At 45.1% G+C, this 21,508-nt stretch overlaps 1 protein-coding gene across 8 annotated transcripts in view; it reads left to right on the top strand.

Annotated features, from left to right (window-relative positions):
* Window positions 1–20,976, top strand: part of SFSWAP (splicing factor SWAP) — an 81,060-nt gene extending 60,084 nt beyond the window's left edge. For 3 of the 8 annotated variants that reach the window (XM_061384491.1, XM_061384489.1, XM_061384493.1), the window contains 6 exons: window positions 631–896; window positions 5,542–5,697; window positions 6,938–7,063; window positions 18,824–18,979; window positions 20,255–20,327; window positions 20,660–20,976. In XM_061384491.1, coding sequence (XP_061240475.1) covers window positions 631–896; window positions 5,542–5,697; window positions 6,938–7,063; window positions 18,824–18,979; window positions 20,255–20,327; window positions 20,660–20,725 — 843 coding nt within the window. In that variant the 3' untranslated portion in view covers window positions 20,726–20,976. Of the gene's footprint in view, window positions 1–630; window positions 897–3,599; window positions 3,708–5,541; window positions 5,698–6,937; window positions 7,064–18,823; window positions 18,980–20,254; window positions 20,328–20,659 lie in introns of those variants that run through there. The other 5 variants (XM_061384490.1, XM_061384495.1, XM_061384494.1 and 2 more) reach the window with 3 other exon arrangements.
* Window positions 20,977–21,508: the final 532 nt, after the last annotated feature.

The raw sequence follows: 21,508 nt of genomic DNA, 5'->3' as shown, positions 1-21,508 counted from the left end.
CTCCAGTGACCGGTGACTTCATCCTTGTAGCACCAGATGGTGAGGGACCATTTTCCAGTTAGCCGTTGACATGTAGCACTGTGTGTTCAAGGTGCATGGCATGATCTGACTTACATAAAATACGCAGTAATCGACACAGTAAGTTAATATCCACTACCTCATACAAAGAAAGAAAGTGTTCTAGTAACAAATAATTTTTTTTTTTAAATCAAAAAGGAACCTCTTTTGGTTCAGGCAGAGCAGAGATGCATAAAAACCTAGTGCTAGCAATTTGAAGAATCTCCTTTTTAGTGGAAAGTCACAATTATTTAGGAAAGAGCAGGTGGGGCTCGTTTCCTAACACAGCCCTCCATGTGCCGCGTTTCTTTTCTCAGATCCAGCCTCCAGAGCCTGGCAGGCTGGGGACGGGACCCTGCACGGGAAGGCTCGGCCGTGAGAGGTAGGCATTCGTGCTCTTGGCCTCTGAGGAGCCATCATTCTCCCAGAGATGCCGGGGGTATATTTAGAGCCACAGACGGAGGCATGGGCTGCTCTAACAGATGAGAGAGCGCCAAAGTCGGAATCTTATACACACATTTTGAAACAGCCTATCTTCCTTGCTGAGATCCGGACGTGTGCTTCTGTTTCCAGGAGGCTGGTACCGTGCCCTGTCCTCTACTGGCTGGAGGCAGACCTCTGCCAACTTTAGACGTGAAGCCTCCAGAAGGGCGCTCGAGCCGAAGCAAAGACCCGCCGAGAGAAGAAGAAAGAGAGAGGAAAAAGAAAAAGCACAAAAAACGGTCTCGAACAAGATCGCGGTCTCCCAAGTATCATTCGTCGTCCAAGTCCAGGTCTAGGTCTCACTCAAAAGCAAAGCATTGTCTTCCCAGTGCCTATCGGACAGCGCGGCGCTCGAGGTGAGTGTGCAGGGCGCTGCCGCGGCCGGGCGTCGGGTGCGGGGCGGATCCCGCTGCTCCTGCTCGCCAGCAGGGGGCGCGGGGCTCCCCTCCCCCGGCTTGCCGCAAGCACAGACCCACACACCTGCGTGTCTTTACGCAGAGATGCGTCCTGCAGTCTCTTTTCAAAATATTTTTTAACCTGACTTTCCAAAATTCATCAACTATTGCCAGGTTTTTCTTAGAAGAGAGGTATTTAAATTTTTAACAGGTCTTGGGAGCAAGCCTAGCGTATTTGCTGAAAATGTGTGGAAAATTCACAGGGTCGGGGGCGTTTTGTTTGGTGACTGAGTCGACTTTCCCAAGCTAATTCCTTTTGAATGTGTATCTGCCAACACGAGAGACACGTGCCCTGTGGCTGTGTTCAGCTTCACTGGCACAACACCTGCAAGTGCCCGTAAAGGAGGAAACACGGGCACAGATCTGCTTTCTCAATCAATCTGCTTCTCCAGCCTCCCACTAACAGTCACTGTTCCACCAAAAGCCAGCTTTTGAGGAAGCAGCTTAAGGTTTTATGCAACAGAAATAATAAACACGAAAACCTGTAAGGATCACAGAATTGAGTGCTTAGTGAAGCAGGTGCTTTTCTGATTTTTAAAGCATCTGACTTACAGGAGGTTTAGAAAAGCAAGTTTCTAGTTTTAAAACTTACCTCACGCCTTCTGATTTCTTACTGAATGTCAATTGGACTTAGTTTCTCTAGCACAGCACTTGTACTAATCTACTTCTTCTACAATTGATGTTTTCTTTCCTTTCCATGTGAAAAATGCAGATGGCCCTATACTTTTTATTTTTTATGTTTAAAAAAACTGTACTGTATACACATTAGCCTTTCTTGAATATACCCTAAAACAACATGCTTCCCAGTTTTTACCTAGACCAGACCTTCAAGGCTTGACAAGTATTTACCCTTGTCTACAATGAAATTAGGCTTACCTCCACGATAAATAAATTTGATCTTTGGCTCTGCATTTTTGCTAGTTCTTTATATGTTCTATCCCTTGCTCTCCCTCTCTCCTCCCTCCCTCTCTCTCTCTCTCTCTCACACACACACACCTTGTTGTTTAATTAAATGAACAACTTTGCTGACATATTTCCAATTTTTGAAAGTCCCCAGGAACTTGTATGTATATATCAAAACTAGGGTTTCTTATTTGAAAAAATTTCTTATAATATAGTGGAAGTAAATAGACCTGTACAAGCCCTATGAATAATAACCATACCCAGTAAAATCCTTTGTAGATTTCATTTATTTCAGGGCTCAAAGAGAAGAAATTATAATCTACTCCTAAATCCCCTTCTAGGGGCCTGATAATGCTCAGGGCTCCTTAGGTCGCTTCTTATGTAAGAAATGAGTTGGTTTTCGTGGTGCATGCTGAGACAAACAGTAGGTGCAGGTGCCTGGTTCTTAGGTGAACCCATCTGGTCAGACCTGATGGCCACAGACTTTTCCCCAGGTTGGTCTGTTCAGAACTAGAAGTGTTCATGAAACACTTGGAATTTCAACTCTCTAGGATTTCCATGGTTTTTATTGACTATCTATAGTAGAGTAAGTCATTGTGTATATTATGTTAGTATTTTTAAAATAGCTTTTATTTTAGAATAGGCTTACATATTTTATATGCAAGTGTATTTTATATTGTTTAGACTTACATATTTTATATGCAAGTGTATTTAATATTGTTTTCATATATTCAGTGCTGATAAGTGCAAGAAACAAAATCCTAATCCTTAGTGTATAATTTTCAGTTAAAGAAAAAGATTAAAAAATTGTTAATATGAGTTCTGTGATGGCAGGCCGACAATTTTACCTTAATTTTACCAACAAAGTATTTTATGTGTAGAGAGCTGAGTATTCTCATAATTCTCAAACTTTTAAAAAAATCTTAGTAGTATCTATGAGGAAAGAAATGGCGACCCACTCCAGTATTCTTGCCTGGAGAATTCCATTGACAAAAGAGCCTGGCAGGCTACAGTCCATGGGGTTCCAAAGAGTCGGACATAACTAAGCGACTAAGACACACACACAGAGTAATATCTATGTGATACTTTCAGTTAATTTTAGTTAAATCAGCTGACTTTAGTTAAATCAGCAGATCTTTGGTGTTTGATTTTACAGCTTAAATAAAGTATCAAGGCAAAGTGCAACTTTATTATAAATTGTTTTTTAAAAATACTATTAGAAAACAAAACCTTCAAAGTATTTGTCCAGGAAGTTTTGCCTTGAAAGCTTGTATGTGACAGTGATGCTGCTTGAAATCAGACCACCTCTGAACTCAGGGCGCTGAAGTGGGTTTCAGATCTGGTTGGATGTATGGAGGAGCCCACCTGTCCTGTGGTTGGTCTCTGGGTCCCAGCGACATAAGTTACCTTCACCAAGTAGGATCCTGCCTCAGCTCTTATTTCTGAGAAGAGTGAGTTTTATCTGATAAAACTATATATTTTTCTAAGCTGGTTATAGACCTGCTTTCTTAATCCAAGCTCACATTAATAATTTCTAGGGACCCAACTGAATTTCGAATGCAGCAGTTATGAAATGAGGGAGGTTGGTGTTCTTGGTAATATGAACTGTTTGAAATGTAAAAGAAAAAAATTAAATTTTAACCAAAATATTGAGGTTGCTAATGATAACTATCATAATTATTTCTTTAACTGTCTTTTCAGATAGAATAACCCATTACAGACATAATGTCTACATAGGATATATCAGACTGTTTCTTGGGCCTGACACAATTTAATCGATTGTTTTAAAAAGACTACTGCCAGCTTCAAGTAAAATGACTTTTGTTAATATTTCTGCTTGGGGTAGGATGCTACAGTTGAAATATATTTTCTTTTGTATATTAAATTACTAAAGTCCTATGTAAAATGTAGAAAGTTAAGATTAAAAAGCTTTACTATCATAAGTAATTTTTATGTTAATATATTAATGCTTGTGTGGTTGAAGTCCCATTTATCAAGTATGTCTAAATTACTGATGACTCGGGCTCTCCAAAGGTGAATTAGTCATAGAAGAATCTTTAGTTTTGGAAATCAGTCTGTTGCTTCTCAGAAAGCACAGTGATTACCGCAAGGCAGTATTTAGTGTCTTTTAAATCAACATTGATTAAAGTATAAGACTTCTTTCTCTGTTGTTTTCTGCTTTTATATCACATTAGGTTTTATATCTTAATGGGATAAAGATGTATTCATGCAATTTACTGCCTAAAATTAAAATCCAGTTTTAATAGTTTAGGTATTTTAAAACTAAACTCAATGAGACTAAAGCTTGAAATTCAATTTATTTGTAAAGCTTTTAATAAGATCACCTGTGGTGTCATTTCATTGGTTAGTTTGTGTCTAAGGGGAGGTTTCTAGGTAGAACTCTGCACCCCCACATTTTGGGGTGTTCTCTGTGGAGGATAATGGGCCCTTGTGTCACTTCCTGAAGTAAAGTTCCCTCAGGGCTTTCACTCAAGGAGAGGCTGGAGGTTAACGTGGCTTTTGTAACAGTTACATTTAATGTTCAAAAAGAACTCAGGTGGGCCAAATTGGGGTCATATTTTAGTTTGAAATTTGTAATTCCTCACTTCTTCCACTGATAAACTGCATATCTAGTCAGTGAGTGAGTGGTTTATCTCCTGATCCTGATCTTTGAAGGAACGTGGGACACTGATGTTCCCACGAGGAGACAGTTCACATGCTGGTTTCCAGGAAGTGAGTCGTAACCCCAGACAGAGCCACAGCCATTGATAATAGTGTTGGGGAGAAAAGCTGTGGAGACACTAGCCCCTCAAGAGAGGAGGAAGGATTTGTGAGTGAAGTTGGGTCCACAGTTCAAAAGTTAAAAGAAGTAAAACCTGGGATCCTCTTGGTTATTCAAGCCAGTTGGTGCCGGATCCTTGCTGCCAGGGCACCAGTGACACTCGTTGGGTTCCATGAGGACCTGTGAGCAGTGAAGTAACAGGAATGGAGAAGTGGGTCGCAGATGTGGTTAAACACTGGTAGAAGCAGCTATTTATAAATGTCTCATCATTCAGACAAAAGGTTTCCTTATGCTTTTATTTGACAACAAACTGTTATTATTATTTAAGAAAAAAATATCCAAGTTGCATTATGCTTGAAGTTTTTTGAATTCAGACTATTGCATCTCTATAAGAAGGCCTCTGGTCACGTTATACAGATGATTTAAGGAAAGAATGGAATTCCTGTTTCTTGAACTGTGTCGTGGTAGCAATATTAAGAGCCTACTTAATAGAATAAAAACATTAGAGCTTCTTTAATCAAAATAAAACCCAAGTGTTATCTGGCATAGCTCATGGCCCATAATTCTGAGATGGGCTTTTTTCCCAGATAACTTGATAATCTACTGGTAACAGCCTCTTCACTTTAAAGAAATCTAATACTCATAGCCACCGCTAAATGGTATTGTATTTCAAAGTTACGAATTTGCAAACATTAAAAACTAATCCATTTTCCTGATTATTGAGTTTATTGTAGAATTCTGCGTCTGAGCGTTCCATAGGTGCGATAGTTTTGATTAAGCAGAGCCCTTTTTCAGGGTTCTAGTGCTGCCCAGCTCAGCACATTTTATTCTGAATGTGAAGTGTGTACCTCCATATCACAGACCCACAGCCTCCCCAGGGACGCTGAGCACGGAGCCTTGTCAGAGCAGCTCGGCAGTGGCAGCAGCAGCAGAGCGGGACAGTTATCAGGCAGCTTCGACCACGAGCAGATTTGCCTCCTGGAGCTCTTTTGAGGGGAAACCTGGTAAAATGTCAAGGTGTCTGACTGACCTCACCTTTGTAATCTGTTACTTAAATCTTAGGAAAGGTCTGGAAAATCAAAACCGCTGTATAAGCTGAGAAGCAGTTGTGTGGGAGGAGCCCCAGAGTCGAGGGGAGTTGATCCCGGAGCAGGTTCATTCTGTGGTTGTGGTGTTTTTTCAGGAATGACTCAGGGTTTTCTCCATGACACAGAGGGTGGAATGTGATTACAGGCTGATCTTTGCAACAACCATGTGTGTTGTTTGGGAGGTTTGGTTGTAACTGGAATGATTCAGTGTAGAATATTTTTAGATGACAAAAATCAAAACATCTCTTCTTTACATTGGTTTTGAGTGTGTTGTCATAGAAACAGAACAGAAATAAATTGTTTTGGTTTTGGGGGGTTTTTTTGTTTGTTTGTTTTTTTGCTCAGATATCTGCTTATTTCAGATTTCCCCCAAATAGTATTTTCACTGAATGGACAAAAAACTTAAATAAGAGTCCTAACCCTATTATTAAAGGTCTCTTCTTAAGGACCTGACCCCACAGGTGAGGGTCTGGAGTTGGAGCTCTATGTGCTGGTGTCTGTGGGACACTGCATGAATAGAATAGTCCTTTTCCAGGCACAGGAAAGGGGAGAGTAAAACATGAGAAATCTCAGAAACAAATGATTTAGCCAAAATTTTCGCGGGAATGGCATGGTCTGAATTGGATTGAAGGTTTAGGCTTCCTGCCAGTGGGCCTGCAGCCTGTTCTTCATGCTAAGAGCCCATAAGATGAGTGCACACAGGAGAAATTTCAAGTCACCTTCTAACTTTATTCTTTTTAGTTTCTTCCTCTTGCCAGTATTCAGAACAAGTAGAAAAACTCACTAGAGTCTCAATGCCTTTCCATCCCTAATTTTGATAGAAATATCAGTGAGCTGAACTTTTTAGGGCAAAGGCAAGAGGGAGGAAGAGCAGCAGCAGGCCCGCGTCCACCAAGACCTGCAGGGAGACGCCCAGTCGGGGAGCTGGCCGCTGCCGGCCAAGAGCACATGGCTCCAGCCTCAGCATTAGTTGTGCCCCGGTTAGAAGTTTAGCACTGGCGTGACAAGCACTCTGCCCCTGAGCCTGGATCCCATTCTGGGTCGGCAAGAGTAGGGAGGTTGGGGGCGGGCCTCAGAGGACAGGCCAGGGCTGGCCGCCACCTCAGTGGTGGAGGTGCTCCCCTGCCCCCACACACAGAGAACTGAAAGGCCCGCCTTCCTCTGCCCAGGTCCCGGTCCCGGTCCCCTCGGAGACGAGCGCACTCCCCCGAGAGACGACGGGAGGACAGGAGTGTCCCCACCGCCTACCGGATGAGTAACAGCCCTGGAGTCAGCAGGAAGCGGACCCGGTCCAGGTAGGCAACCAAGCTTTCGCAGACGTGGGACCTGTACTGGGAAGGTGGGGCTTCCACATCCACAGCACAGAGCTGTCGGGAACCAGGGAAGCAGTTACTTTGACTGATCCTGAGTCATCCTGGCAGCGTTTCCACTGCTCTGGAACTCTCACAGGCAGAGGGGAACTTGCCATGCTAGAGCCAGGGACCATCTGTCTTTGCAGTGGGTCATGGGGTCTCCATTTTCCCCAAGTCTAGGTGCTCCTCTGGACCCCCCACACACAGCACCTTATCCTCTACCTGTCGAGAGGGGAAAGGACAGTAGGGATGAGTGTCAAGGAAAATCAGAAGTTCAAGTCTCAAGTAGGTCCCTGCTGCTCAGGACCAGGCCCCAGCTTCGGCTCCCAGGAGTGGGCCTGAGAGCAGGGACAGGGTCCGTCCTCTGACCCCTTGACCACTGGAAGAGACCTGTCGAGGAGGGTGAGAGAGCCAGGTTCCCACATCACCGCCGCCCCTGGTCTGGGCCTCTGACACTCAGCAAGCCAGGGCCCCCGCTCTCGCTCCCTGGGAGAGAGCTCTAGGGCTGACCTCTGCCACCAGAGGCCCCAGTACCACCACTGACTTGAGAAGACACAGAATCCAAGCCAGGAGCAGGGCTGGTGGCTGGTGGACCAGTGGGCGTTTCCCTCTCAGCTAAGCATTGCCATCTGGAGACCATCCCGTCCATTGTGGGAGGTGCCACCTGAATACTTTAAGTCACTTGGCTTCTGTATTTCCATTTGCCCCAGAAATGAGGCTTGTTGTTTTTTGTGCCCTGGCTCTGGAATTAAGCAGGCCCCAGCTGTTGTAGGTGGACAGGAGTATTGCTGTCCCAGCGACTGAGGCATCCAGAAACAGGCAGGATGCCATTGTTGCCCATCGTAGTCTCAGATTGCATGAGACTATGCTGCTTAGTGTTTGTGTGTGTCAGGACATCCAGAGTTCCAGAACCTTCTGGAGCCTTCCAGAGGACAGATCTGAATTTCAGGTGTCTGCCATTCTTGGGCAAATGAACCCAACCATCACCCAAACCTGCCTCAGAGACCCGCCTCCATCAGCACTGCCCTTAACAGGAAGAGTTCTAAAAGGCATTGCTAGCCAAATAATGTTCCTGCAGTCTGGCTAGTTATGTGATCGTTCCATTAAATGATAAAATGTCATCTCATTTTCTTAAAACAGTAAAAACAGAAAAATCAGAAAGGAGCTGTGAAGCTAATATATTTCAGCAAAGGCTTCATGTACAGACTCATTCCGTCTGTTTATAAATTTCATTTTGTGCCTTAGAAATCCCTCACTAAGCGTACGTGACTGTTCCAGGATAACATGATGAAAAGTGAAGTCCATTTTAAATTTTATTCCTTATTCAAGTAATTGACATTTGAAATTTATCATCACCCTTGGTATATGTAAAGGGCATGGTCTAAAATTAATTCCTTGTAGCCGAAAATCTCTCCTAACAGAAGAGTTCTTGCTTTACCCTCAAAATTAGCCATTGCATTAAAAGAGCTATCACTTGAGACTATGGTAATTATGTTAGGATTCATCAGAGCTTGTGTTATCATCGGAACTTTAAGTCAGACAAGAGAAGTCAAGATTCATCCCACTACAGGGCCCAGCTGCCCTGCCCTGGTGGATGGGATTAATCCTGTGACCTGACTCTGAGGGGCTGTGGGCAGTGGTGGATTCAGGGGGAACCCAGAAGAGTTGAACATGTGCATGATTACTGGTCAATTTCATGGTGGTGATTATAAACTGAGTTGTCTCCCAGTTCAGTTCAGTCACTCAGTCACGTCTGACTCTTTGCAACCCCATGAACTGTAGCACACCAGGCTTCCCTGTCCATCACCGACTCCTGGACCTTGCTAAAACTCACGTCCATCAAGTTGGTGATGCTATCCAACCATCTCATTCTCTGTCATCCCCTTCTCCTCCTGCCTTCAATCTTTCCCAGCATCAGGGTCTTTTCTAATGAGTCAGTTCTTCTCATCAGGTGGCCAAAGTATTGAAGCTTCAGCATCAGTCCTTCCAATGAATATTCAGGACTGATTTGCTTTAGGATGGACTGGTTTGATCTCCTTGCAGTCCAAGGGACTCTGAAGAGTCTTCTCCAACACCACAGTTCAAAAGCATCAATTCTTTGGCACTCAGCTTTCTTTATCGTCCAACTCTCACATCCATACATGACTACTGGAAAAACCATAGCTGTGACTAGACAGATCTTTGTCAGCAAAGTAATGTCTCTGCTTTTTAATCTATCTAGGTTTGTCATCACCTCATGGCAAATAGATGGGGAAACAATGGAAACAGTGACAGACTTTCTTTTCCTGGGCTCCAGAATCACTGCAGATAGTGACTGCAGCCATGAAATTAAAAGACGCTTGCTCCTTAGAAGAAAAGCTATGACAAACCTAGAGTTGTCTCTAGGTCCAGAATATGTTTTTTTAGAGGGCAAGTTATATAAACCCAACAGTCAGGCTGTTCCCTCTGTCCTTCTACTCAGAGTAGCTGCTGGGGCGGAGAAGGGGGTCTCTGCTTCAGTACAGCAGCAGGTAGCTAATTATGCACCAAGTCAGGGCGACTAATCCCATCAGGTCCCCCAACTGAGGGGAAAGTGCCTCCTCCCAGATTTGAAGGATTATTCCTACAAGCTGATCATTGAATGCAATGCTTCTTTCGCTGACTTTTTTTTTTTAATTTTAACTTACTAGAAAGTTTTTAATTTACTTAGAAATAGTACAGTGAACAGCCATCTGCGTGAAGCTTGTAGCTCAATTCACTGTTAATGTTTTTCCCACATTTGCTTTCCTCTCTCTCTCTCTCCCTCCCTCCCACCTTTCTATGTATGTATTTCATGACTTACACGAGTCCAGGCCAGTCCAGGTCATTGAAGACCCCACACTCTGGGTTTGTCTTACTTCGTCCTCTTGGCTGTGTTGCTGTTAAGTATCTGCGGCAAGAGTACTGTATACTGTATAAATGTTGCCGTGTGGCTTCCCATGGTATCACACAGATGCACGCGTGTCCCTTGGCCCCGTTACTAGTGACTCTGAGTTTGATGGCTTGGTTAAGGTTGCACTTGCTTTTGCCTTTTCCTCTTTGAACTGGCAGGTAGTCTGTGGGCGGCGCTGCACAGTGTGAATGTCTGCTGCCATCGACTTTCTCCTCATTTTTTCTCTAAAGACACCCCACCCTTTGTTTAGTATCATTGTGGATTTGGGGTTTGGGGAATTTGTTTTATATTGGTTGCATAATAATCCATTGCCATTATATTCCATTTGATGGTGACATCGTCTCACATTTGACCCCGTTGTTCCTTGAGCACTTTGTCACTTTTGACCCAAGATACTCTAGGTTTAGCTGTTGCTTCCCCTACCTCGGACCTGGGGTCAGTCATTTCTCCTAGGAATCATGGTTCCTTTTAGTGAGTGTTTAGAAATCTAAATTTGGGTAGAGTGAATATTTTTTAAAGTAAAATTCATGAAAATGTTTAGCCAAATCATATTACCATATACTCCAACAGGAAGTCCCCGTTACTTTATAACAGTAAATAGTTAGTGACTGATTGGGGAGGGGGTGGTTAGCATTGAATTCCTCCAGCTCATCACTGCTCTGAACACATCAGTAAATGTTTATCAAGTAAGTGGGAATATACTGCTGTTCTACAGTTCTTACATCATACATGCTGCTGCTGCTAAGTCACTTCAGTCATGTCCGACTCTGTGCAACCCCATAGACGGCAGCCCACCAGGCCCCGCTGTCCCTGGGATTCTCCAGGCAAGAAGACTGGAGTGGGTTACATCATACATGAGATGTTATTAATTCATTGTAGACTATGACTGTTAAAGGTTGTAGAGCAACCAGTTAAGAAAGGCTAAAAATCTAATAGAGACTGTTAAAAAGAACATTAAAATGCTTTATTAATGCAAAAGAAAGCAGAAAAGTGGGGAGGGGAAGGGAAAAGAACAAATAGACAACTGGAAGGCAAAAGAGATTGTTAACACCATCTGTACAAATAATTACATTAAATGTAAGTAGACTAAAAGCTCTAGTTAAAAGGCAGAAATTTAGACTACATTAAAGTGCAAAACCTAATACTAAGCTGCTTAAGGGACACCTGAAATACACAAAGACTTTGAAATCTAAAAGACTGAAAAAAGATACACCATACAGGGCTAATAAGAAGAAAGGCAATATGGCTGTTTTAATAGAAGACCACATAGACTTGAAGCAGTGGTGCTAGAAATCAAGAAGGCCTTTTCATAATGATGAAGGGATCAGTTCTTCATGAGCACATAATGTTTTAAATGTGAGTGTTGAATAAAAGCTTTAAAATACTTGAAACAGAAACTGAAAGAATTAAAGGGGAAAAGGCAGGCAGTATAGCAGTACAGATGCAGCAAACGTGAGCAGAGCATCAACCACCTGAACACTACGCCCTGCAGTGAGGCACGCACTCTCATGGCGTGTGCGTCGTGGCGTGCTCGGGCCAGTCACCAAGCTAGACCATTCTCTGTACCACTGAATTAGTGCCAGTACGTTCACATAACACAGAGTGTGTCTTCCGACCACATGACTAAGTGTGTGTTCGTGCTAAGTTGCTCAGTCGTGTCCGACTCTGTGCAACCCCATGGACTGCAACCCGCCAGGCTCCTCTGTCCATGGGATTCTCCAGCCAAGAATACTGGATTGGGTTTCCATGTTCTCCTTCAGGGGATCTTCCCAACCCAGGGATTGAACCTGAGTCTCTTATGTCCCTGCATTGGCAGGCGGGTTCTTTACGACTAGCACCACCTAGGAAGGCCGACTTTAAGTATAAAAATCTGTAAAAGGATATCTGGAAAGATCCCAAATATTTGAAAATTAACATATTTGAAAATTACCCATAGGTCAAAGAAGAAATCACAAGAGAAAGTAGAAGATAGTTTGAAATGAATAATAATGAAAATGTGACACTCAAGTCTGTGGGGTGCAGTTGTGCTCAGAAAGAAGTTACTAGCTTTAAATGTTTATATTAAAAAAAGAGCAAAGTCTAAAAACTGTGATCTAATCTTCTGTCTTAAGCTAGAAAAAAGAAGAACAAATTAAACCAAAAGTAAGTAGAAGCAAGGAAGTAATAAAAGTAAGATCAGAAATCAACAAAACAGAAAACAGACTCACAGAGGAAAATAGTAAAACCAAATGATGGTTCTTTGAAAATGATTTTTTTAATTGATTAATCTGTTTTTAGATTAATCAAGAATGAAAGACCCAATAGATATTAAAAGAATAATAAGGAAATAAATACCATGCCAATAAACTTAACAATTTAGGTGAAATGGACAAATCTCCTTGAAAGAAACAAACTACAAACGGACAACAGAAGAAATGGAAAGTCTAAATAGTTCCATACCTGCTAAAGGGATTTCATTTATAATTTAAAACTTCCAAAAAACTCAGGCCCAGATGACTTCTATCAGTAGAGTCTAACAAACATTCAAGAAAAAGGAGAACACCAGTATATTTATAGACACTTCGAAGGAAACAGAAGAGAGAACACTTCATGAGCCCACCCTGAAGCAGATGGCCACGTGTGTGCACATCTGTGTGGTGTGGAGTGTGTTTTGTCAGGGGGTGTAGATGTAGTCATGAACTAATATTCTCAGGAAAAGAAGTGCAAACATTCTTAACAAAATGTTAGCTGATTTGAGTGTAGCAGTTTACTAAAAGGATAATAACCAATACATCGGGACCAAATGGGATTTGTCTCAGAAGTGCAGAGTTCTTTAACATTCAAAAACCAGTCGTTGTAATTCACAGTGTTGACAAAAAAATTGAAGAGAATCATATGACATCTCAATGGATGCAGAAAAAAGTATTTGACACAGTTGATCACCCATTCATTAAAAAGAAAAATGGAGGGGGGGGATATTTTTGGCAAAAGCAGGAATAGAAGGAAATCTTTTCCATCCAATTTTATTTTTTGCTGCACCCAGCAGCTTTTGGGAACTTAGTTCCCTAACCAAGGATTGAACCCTGGCCCTCGGCAGTGAAAAGGTGGTGTCCTAACCGCTGGACCACCAGGGAATTCCTGAAGGGCATCTTTGAAAAATCTGCAACTAACATCACACTTCCTAGTGCCTTCCTCTGAGATGAGAGACAAGGCCAGGGTGTCTGCTGTGTAATAGAATTCATAGCCATGACAGTAAGGCAAGAAAAAGAAATAGAAGGCATAAAGATTGCAAAGGAAAATGTAAAACTATCTTCTACATAATTAGGTAAATCTTAAGGAACCTCTTATTTCTGTATACTAGCATAAAACACGGAGAAGGCAATGGCACCCCACTTCAGTACTCTTGTCTGGAAAATCCCATGAACGGAGGAGCCTGTTGGCGTGCAATCCATAGGGTCGCTAAGAGTCGGACACAACTGAGCGACTTCACTTTCATGCATCGGAGAAAGAAATGGCAACCCACTCCAGTGTTCTTGCCTGAAGAATCCCAGGGACGGGGGAGCCTGGTGGGCTGCCGTCCCTGGGATGCCACCTATGGGGTTGCACAGGGTCGGATGTGACTGAAGCAACTTAGCAGCGGCAGCATAAAACAATTAAAAAATGAAGTTAAAAGCAATACCATCCATAACAGTATCAGAAAAGCAAACTACATATGGATTAGTGTAAGGAAACATGTAAGATCTTTCTACAATGAAAAACCATAAAACATTTCAGAGAAAATGTTTAGGAAACTTAAAGAAATGGAGAGAAACTCCGTATTCATGGATTGGAAGGCTTGGTATTAGTCAGATGCTCTTCTCCACAAATTGATCTGTAGATCCAATACAGTCCCAATCAAAGCTCTCATGGGCTTCTTGTAGGTATTGGCAAACTGACTAGCAGTCAGAACAACCTTGAGGACTTCCCTGGTAGTCCAGTGGTTGAGAGTCCTACTGCCATTGCCAGAGTCACGGGTTCAACCCCTGGTCCAGGAAAATCCCACATGCCACAGAGCCACTAACCCCACGAGCCACAACTGCTGAAGCTCACGCTCTAGAGCCCACGCTCCACAAGAGAAGCCGCAAGCCTGCTCCTCAGCGAGAGAGCAGCCCCTGCTCGCCCAAGTGGAGAAAGGCCCGCGTGTAGCAACAAAGACCCGGCGCAGCCAAAAACAAAAGGAAATTAGAAAAGAAAGAAAAGAAAAAAACTTTGAAACTAAATTGGAGGACTTTTACTACTAATTCAAGACTTACTAGAAAGCTTCATCAATCAGACAGTATGTGCTGTACACCTTTAAGAGGTAAAGAGCCAAAATAGCGCAGTGAGGAAAGTCTTTTCAACAAAATTTGCTTGAATAACTGGATACCAAAGTGGAAGAACAGTGACCTGTACCCCATATACCAAGTTTAACTTAAGATGTATCACAGACCTAAATGTGAAAACTGAAACCATTCTGTGTGTGTGTGTGTGTGTTTGTTTTTTTTTTAAGAAAATAAGGAGAATACATTTAATGAAGTGCCAGAGAATCTTGAGGATATAGACAATTCCACCATAAGAAGAAAAGATTATAAATTTGACTTCATTGAAATTAAAAATTTCATTCAAAAGGCACAGTTAAACTGCATTGACAGGCCCCAGATGGGGAGAAATATTTGCAGTGTGTATCTTTGACAAAGGCCTGTGTCAATCCTGAAAAGACAACCCCATAGAAAAGGGGCAGACTGCCTGAAAGATGTTTCATGACAGAATATATTTAAGGGCCTCGTCTCCATCAGTCTGGAAGGACGTTGTTGTTGAGCTGTCAGGGAGAAAAACTACCATGGCTTCCAGTTCTCTGATGGGCGCTTGGTTGCACAGCCTTCTGGTCAAGCATCTGCGACTTGATATTGCTGTAGCATTTACTGTGTGCCTGGGAGTTGAGTTTTTCTCTTAAGTTTGCTGTGGGTGAATCAGGAAAGAAGGCATACACGGTTTCCTACACAAATTGTGATTCCATAAAAGATCTGGAGGAGATGAGGAAGGCTGGTGTCTTTCAGAGTGCAGAGTGATTTGGGAATGTAAAGGATTTCTTTGGGTTGAGTTCCGTGGTAGTTAGTCACTTGATCTGTGTTCCTAAAGTATGAACCATGAATATCTGGGCTACGGAATAGTTTCTCTTGATAAATAAACAACTAATAAATACTGTGCATGAGAAAAAGAATATATTTAAATAGCCAGTGAAGATAGGGTATGAAAAGATGCTTAGCTTCATTAGTCATCTGTTAGTGAAATGCAGATTAAAACCACAATGCAGTGCTGTTTACACTGACAGGAATAGCCGGAAATAAGCAAGCCCGGTATTACGTAGTAAGTGTCGACAAGCGTGTGAGCAGCCGTAATCCTGAGACGTAGCTGCAAGGCGGGGGCAGGGTGGTACAGCACTTGGGAAACAGTTCGGCGGTTTCTTACAGAGTTCCGCATGTACTGCTCCAGGGCCCGACTCTGCTGGTCCCAGGTGTCCACTCCCCATAAACATTTGCCCGCAAATGCCCACTTGATTCGTAATTGCCAAAATTGGCAACAACTCAGGTATAGGTTAACAGGAGAAAGCCTAAACTGTATGAAGGCAGATTCATACAGTATATAATCAAAGTAGGAACCATTATAATCAACACATTCTTTTGCCAATGAGAAATAAGTTTGTCTCTTCTTATAGCATAAAAATCTGTGCTTCGGGATTCAACCAACTCTTGGAAAGCATTTTCTGCGTCCTGCTGGTTGCAGAAGCATGTTCCCTGCAAAAAGTTGTTGAGATGCTTGAAGAAGCAGTAATCACTTGGCAAGAGGTCAGGTGAATATGGCGGATGAGGCAGAACTTCGTAGCCCAGTTCGTTCAACTTCTGAAGCGCTAGTTCACAGCGTGCGGCCGGGTGTAGTGCAGGTGAACTGGGCCCGTTCTGTTGACCAGTGCCGGCTGCAGGTGTTGCAGTTTTCAGTGCATCCCATCCATTTGCTGAGCATACTTCTCAGATGTCATGGTTTTCACCAGGATTCAAAAAGCTGTAGTGGATCAGACTAGCAGCAGACCACCAAACAGTGACTATGACTTTTTTTTTGGTGCAAGTTTGGCTTTGAGAAGTGCTTTGGAGCTTCTTCTTGGTCCAGCCACTGAGCTGGTTGTCGCCACTTGTTGTATAAAATCCACTTTTTGTGGCATGTCACAGTCCAATTAAGAAATGGTTCGTTGTTGTTGTGTACAATAAGGGAAGATGACACTTCAAAAGGACAATTTTTTTTGACTTGCAGTCAGCTCATGAGACACCCATTTAACAAGCTTTATCACCTTTCCAATTTGCTTCAAATGCCAGAAGACTGTAGAATGGTCAACACTGAGTTCTTTGGCAGCTTCTCGGGTAGTTGTAAGAGGATCAGCTTCAGTGATCCTCTCAGTTGGTCGTTGCCAGCTTCCAACGGCCGCCTACTGCACTCCTCATCTTCAAGGCTCTCCTCTCCTTTGCAAAACTTCTTGAATTACCACTGCACTGTGCTTTGGTTAGCAGTTCCTGGGCTAAATGCATTGTTGATGTTGTGAGTTGTCTCCGACGCTTTATGACCCATTTTGAACTCTAATAAGAAAATCGCTCAAATTTGCTCTTTATCTCACATCATTTCTAAAATAAATATAAATAGCAAGTAATAAGTCATTAGCAAAAAAAAACATAAAGCAAGAAATGTATGTTAAAATGATGTATATAACAAAACTGCATTTTTTTAAGAATGTATTCCAGTGTCAAACAGCAAAGTTCAGCAGTGCAAAACTGCAATTACTTTTGCACCAACCTAATACATGCTAGAAATCAGAGCAGTGGGTCCTGTGAGGGAGGGGAAGGGGGTGCAGATGGCAGAGCATCAGTGGAAGAACCTTCTGGATGGTGGAATGTCCCTGATTGTGAGAGGTTTCTGGGTTTCACCATGTCTGCAACTTGGCCAGAATCAACAAATAGCACTTCAGACATTTGCATTTTGCTGGATGTAAAGCACACCTCAATTTAAAATAATACTATTAATAATTAGATTACTTAATTCCTTAAGCAAACACTTGGAAAGTTTTGTTATGAAGATCAAGTTGTAGTGATTTACAGGTCAGGATTGCTAACCTACCTTTATTTCATATCAGCAGCCCCAGGAGCTTAACTAGATTTGGGGTTGAGGTCACTTTTTTTTTTTTTTTTAACCCTGCTTCCTTTGAAATCCTAGACATTTGTTTATAAACAAAAATTCGCAAAAACCTCTGCAGTATAAGAAGTAGGCCTGTGGTATTATGCACTTTCCACCTCTGTGTCCAGCCCCAGGAACAGCCTCTTCTTTCTCGACCACTTCTCTTCATCCAGGCCTGCACAGAGGCCACCTCCCCACAGCCCAGCTCACTGGGGGACACTTCCCACAGCTGAAGTCGTCAGGCTGTCACCACCCAGGGCCAGACCCTGGTGCTGTGGTTGAGGCAGAGCCAGAAAGCTGTGCCCTGCCAGACAGGAGGATCGGCTTGCTTCTCTGGCTCAGCAGTCTGCTACGCCAGGGGCCCATGGGAGCTGAACCGGGGCCTGGACTCAAGCACGAGCCTCCTCAGGTGCCTGGGGTGGCCCTGCCTGTACCCCACACTCTGCTACCAAGGCGGATAGGGGCACCAGGGAAATACCCTGGTGAGTGACAGGTCGGGTGGCAGGTGAAATGGTGAGAGGACGTGAGGACAGACCCTGGGGTGTCTGCAGGTTGGGGAGGGCCTGCAAGCTACCTGAGTCCTGAGGAGCCGGGAGGAGTCTGAGCTGTACAGGCGGTGACCTGGGGTGTCCGTGTTTAGAGCAATAAATATTTTCAGGGGTCACTATAGTACTGGGAGCCTGTCATCCACCCTCCAGCTGGCACCCTGCACAGTTTGGGCATCAGGCTCATGAAATTCACAGTGACCTGTGTCTGCAAAGAGTCTCCCAGAAATGCTTGGTCACAGCAAGAGGGCAGGCTGCGGAGGCCCCTGTGCTGTGTGCCGGGGTGGGCTTCTCAAGGACTGGCAACAGGTGGTCTTTGAGAGGAAGCCCAGAGGAGGGGCTCAGTGCCCGTGTGCACTTCCACGCTTTCACCATCTACACACGTTCCCTCTTTCTTCAGGCGTTTTAGGGGCACGAGAAGGAGGGTCACAGGGCAGAATGTAGCACGAGACCTTCGGGAAGCTCAAGGATGTCTTCTCTGGGCGGGGGAGGGTCTGGAAAGGGGAGATGGAGCTGGGGGCACATTTCTGACGTGGGATTGCAGGCCTTAGTGACTCGGAGCGTGTGGGCTAGTCAGCGAGACGTGGCCGTGGGGACCAGCGGGAGCACAGGCAGCCCTGGAGCACTGTCCACCTCAGGCCAGGACACACTGAGCTTTTGTGTTCGCAGAGCTTGGTTTTAATCATTTTCCATTTCTGGCTGGAAATTCCCGTTAAGTCAGCATAAATGAACAGGAAGCATAAACAGCACTCAGTTGCTTATCTTGAGTGTTTAAATGCAGATAAAGCGCTGAGTGTGTTATAAACCCACAGGCATCTGACTTGAGGACTTCTGTCTCAAAGGTGGTCTACATTTCACTTCTTGCATGGCTTTTATATTGTTACACCCATCCAGGTTTCAAGTTAAATGTACATAGTTCTTAAAAAGAGTTAATGTGTATAGAAGGGGGAAGTTGCCGAATTCTCCTGGAATACACCCAGCACTCCTTCAGAGCCAGCGCGGTGCCTTTGTCTAACACTGCTTTCCTTCCAGGAGCCCCCACGAGAAGAAGAAGAAGAGACGCTCACGGTCACGGACCAAGTCCAAGGCCGGATCTCAGCCAGCCTCCCCGAGCAAGCAGCCCGCGCGCCGCCACTCGGCCAGCATCTCTCCTGTGGAGAGCCGGGGCTCCAGCCAGGAGCGCTCCAGGTAGCCCCGCCGTGACCCGCCCCGACCTCTGGGCCGCGCAGGGCAGCTGAGACGGGGCAGGCTCGCTGGCAAAGCCCCAGACCCCTGCTCCCACGCCCTCCTCTCTGTGTCACTCAGGCTCAAAATGAGCCTAAGGCGGACACAGAGGTCAGAGAACCTAGGCTGCCTCCTGCACCCCGCACCCTGGGCTGCCCCCACCCCCCACTCCCCGTGAGCAGGTGGGGGGCCTCCCCTCCCAGACCTGGGTGCGAGTCCTGGGGAAGCGCCTGCATCAGATGTAATGTGGCAGCAGCCGTTCCCTGATGATGGCACCTCTGTCCTCACATGGGCCATGTGAGGTGGGAGTCGCCCCTGCTGCAGAGCCTCTGTGACCACGGGAAGGGAGCAGGCACAGGAGTGCACGGTGACTGAGCCCCAGAACCCCTGTCAACCCACTGCTCATTCTGAGCCGGAGCAGACGGGTGAAACTTGCTGAGCACACAGGCTTCAGGGCCGTGGGAGTCCACACTGACCATCACAGTCTCCCCATGCCCACGAGGTGGCTCCCCAAGGACTGGCTGCCCTGGCTGTTGGGAGGTATCTGCCAGACAATACCACTTCATAAAGCCGCCCCCACCCATCCACCCAGAGGGGCGCTGGGATCATGTCCCCTCCTGCTTGTAGACCCACTGTTTTCATGAATGTGAATTTTGGCCCATCTCCCCCAAAACTGGCGGGTGAGTGGCAGAGACAATAGCTCAGTTGCTGCTGCTACTGCTAAGTCGCTTCAGTCGTGTCCGACTCTTAGCAACCTCATGGACTGCAGCCTACCAGGCTCCTCCATCCATGGGATTTTCCAGGCAAGAGTACTGGAGTGGGTTGCCATTGCCTTCTCCATAGCTCACTTGGGGTGAATCAAAAACTAAGCTGTGGCTTCTTCAAAGGTGAAACTGAGTACAGGCTCCATCATCACTTGTGTGTCACATCCATGCCCCCAAAAGTCCAAAAAATGGGCCGGAGGTGCCCACTCAGGTTAGGGTCAGGTTCTGAATGCACGCCAGCTCTCTGTGCTGCCCTCCTTTTCTTCATCATTTTGTAAATGTGTCTTACATGATGTTTATATGAAAATATCTTTTGAGTTAGATTACATTTTATGAAATATTTCAAATTTCTGTTACATAAAATAGACAAGTAAAATACATACATTTATAAGGTTGCTTTATTTTTTAAAGATACTGGAAACAAAATGGCTTGAAGTATTTTTAAGCCCCCGATTTCTCTTTCTCTTTGCATTAGGGGAGTTTCTCAGGAAAAGGACGGTCAGATCTCCTCAGCCATCGTTTCTTCAGTGCAGAGCAAAATCACTCAGGTAAGGTGGGAATGGGTCTCTCTTCCCTCCCTTCTTTTTATGAAGGGGCTAGCCTTCACTTCCTTCTCCTCTCGTGGGTGCTGATGGGGGTCCTGGGCTGCTTGCCTGGAGGTCCCAGGGTGGCTGAGCCCTGAGCTTCCCTCTCCGGGCAGCCCTGCATCCTCCTTCCCGGGTGACCTGTGTGGTCGACTCCTGGGCCCTGAGCCTGTGATCCTACCTCGGGTCCCAGCAGCGGGGCTGGGACGGAGCCCTGCCCTGAGCACATCCACGGCCCCCAGCACGTTGCTCCCAGTCTCCTCTGTCTTCACCTCACCTTGTCTCTTCTCACACAGGACCTCATGGCCAAAGTAAGAGCGATGCTAGCAGCTTCCAAAAACATGCAGACCAGCGCCTCCTGAGACACAGGCCTCGGGCAACTGGGCGACTGGGCTCCCAAAGCCGGCAGAGCAGAGAGCCCCGACCTGCACAGACCATCCCCCCCGGGGCTCCTGGACAGTTGGCGGGTTTTGTAAATTACTTTTTGATGACATTTTCAGTTTAAGATTTTTGACCAGCAGTCTCTTACCTGTATATTTGTAAATAATATCATGTTTCTGTGAAAATGTATTATCAAATAAAATGGGAGGAAAACACCTTTTTTAGCTAGTAACTGTGGGCAGTTTCTTCCTTGTCTGGCTTGTGAGTTTTTTTACTGTTTGTCGTCTATCATTGGCCTCTAACACTTGTTACGTGGGCATCAGGGGACGTGGGGATGGCTGTTGGTTTTGCCAGTCTGACAACACCCCTACCAGGCATACAACCACCACTACCCCCGACCCCTGGCTCCTGCACCCCCGACTGTGGTCAGAGCTCAGCACTCCCTGCACCAGGGCGCAGGGCCACCGCCGTCTCCGCTCCCCGCAGAGCAGGAGAGGCAAGCAGCCTGCCTCTGCCAGGCAGGGCATCGCTGTATGGGTGGGTTCCTATCTTTAGCACCTGTGTCCTCCACGTTCGCTCAGATGGATGGTGCCGAACACAGCTATCCTTTCACTGAACCCTGCTCGCTTGGCCCCCATACCTCGTATTTTCACCCCACTGTAGGCTTTGGCCACAGCCATGAGAGGCCACCTTGCTTGTGTCACGTGGGCCTTTCTCTGCAGAGTACCCACGGCCCCGGGTGTGCGCAGATGCCTGTGCCTTAT

Source organism: Bos javanicus, chromosome 17 (assembly GCF_032452875.1).
Source record: "Bos javanicus breed banteng chromosome 17, ARS-OSU_banteng_1.0, whole genome shotgun sequence".
Taxonomy (NCBI): Eukaryota; Metazoa; Chordata; class Mammalia; order Artiodactyla; family Bovidae; genus Bos; species Bos javanicus.
The sequence above is the reverse complement of the archived record's forward strand: the minus strand, read 5'-3'. Positions and strand labels throughout refer to the sequence as shown.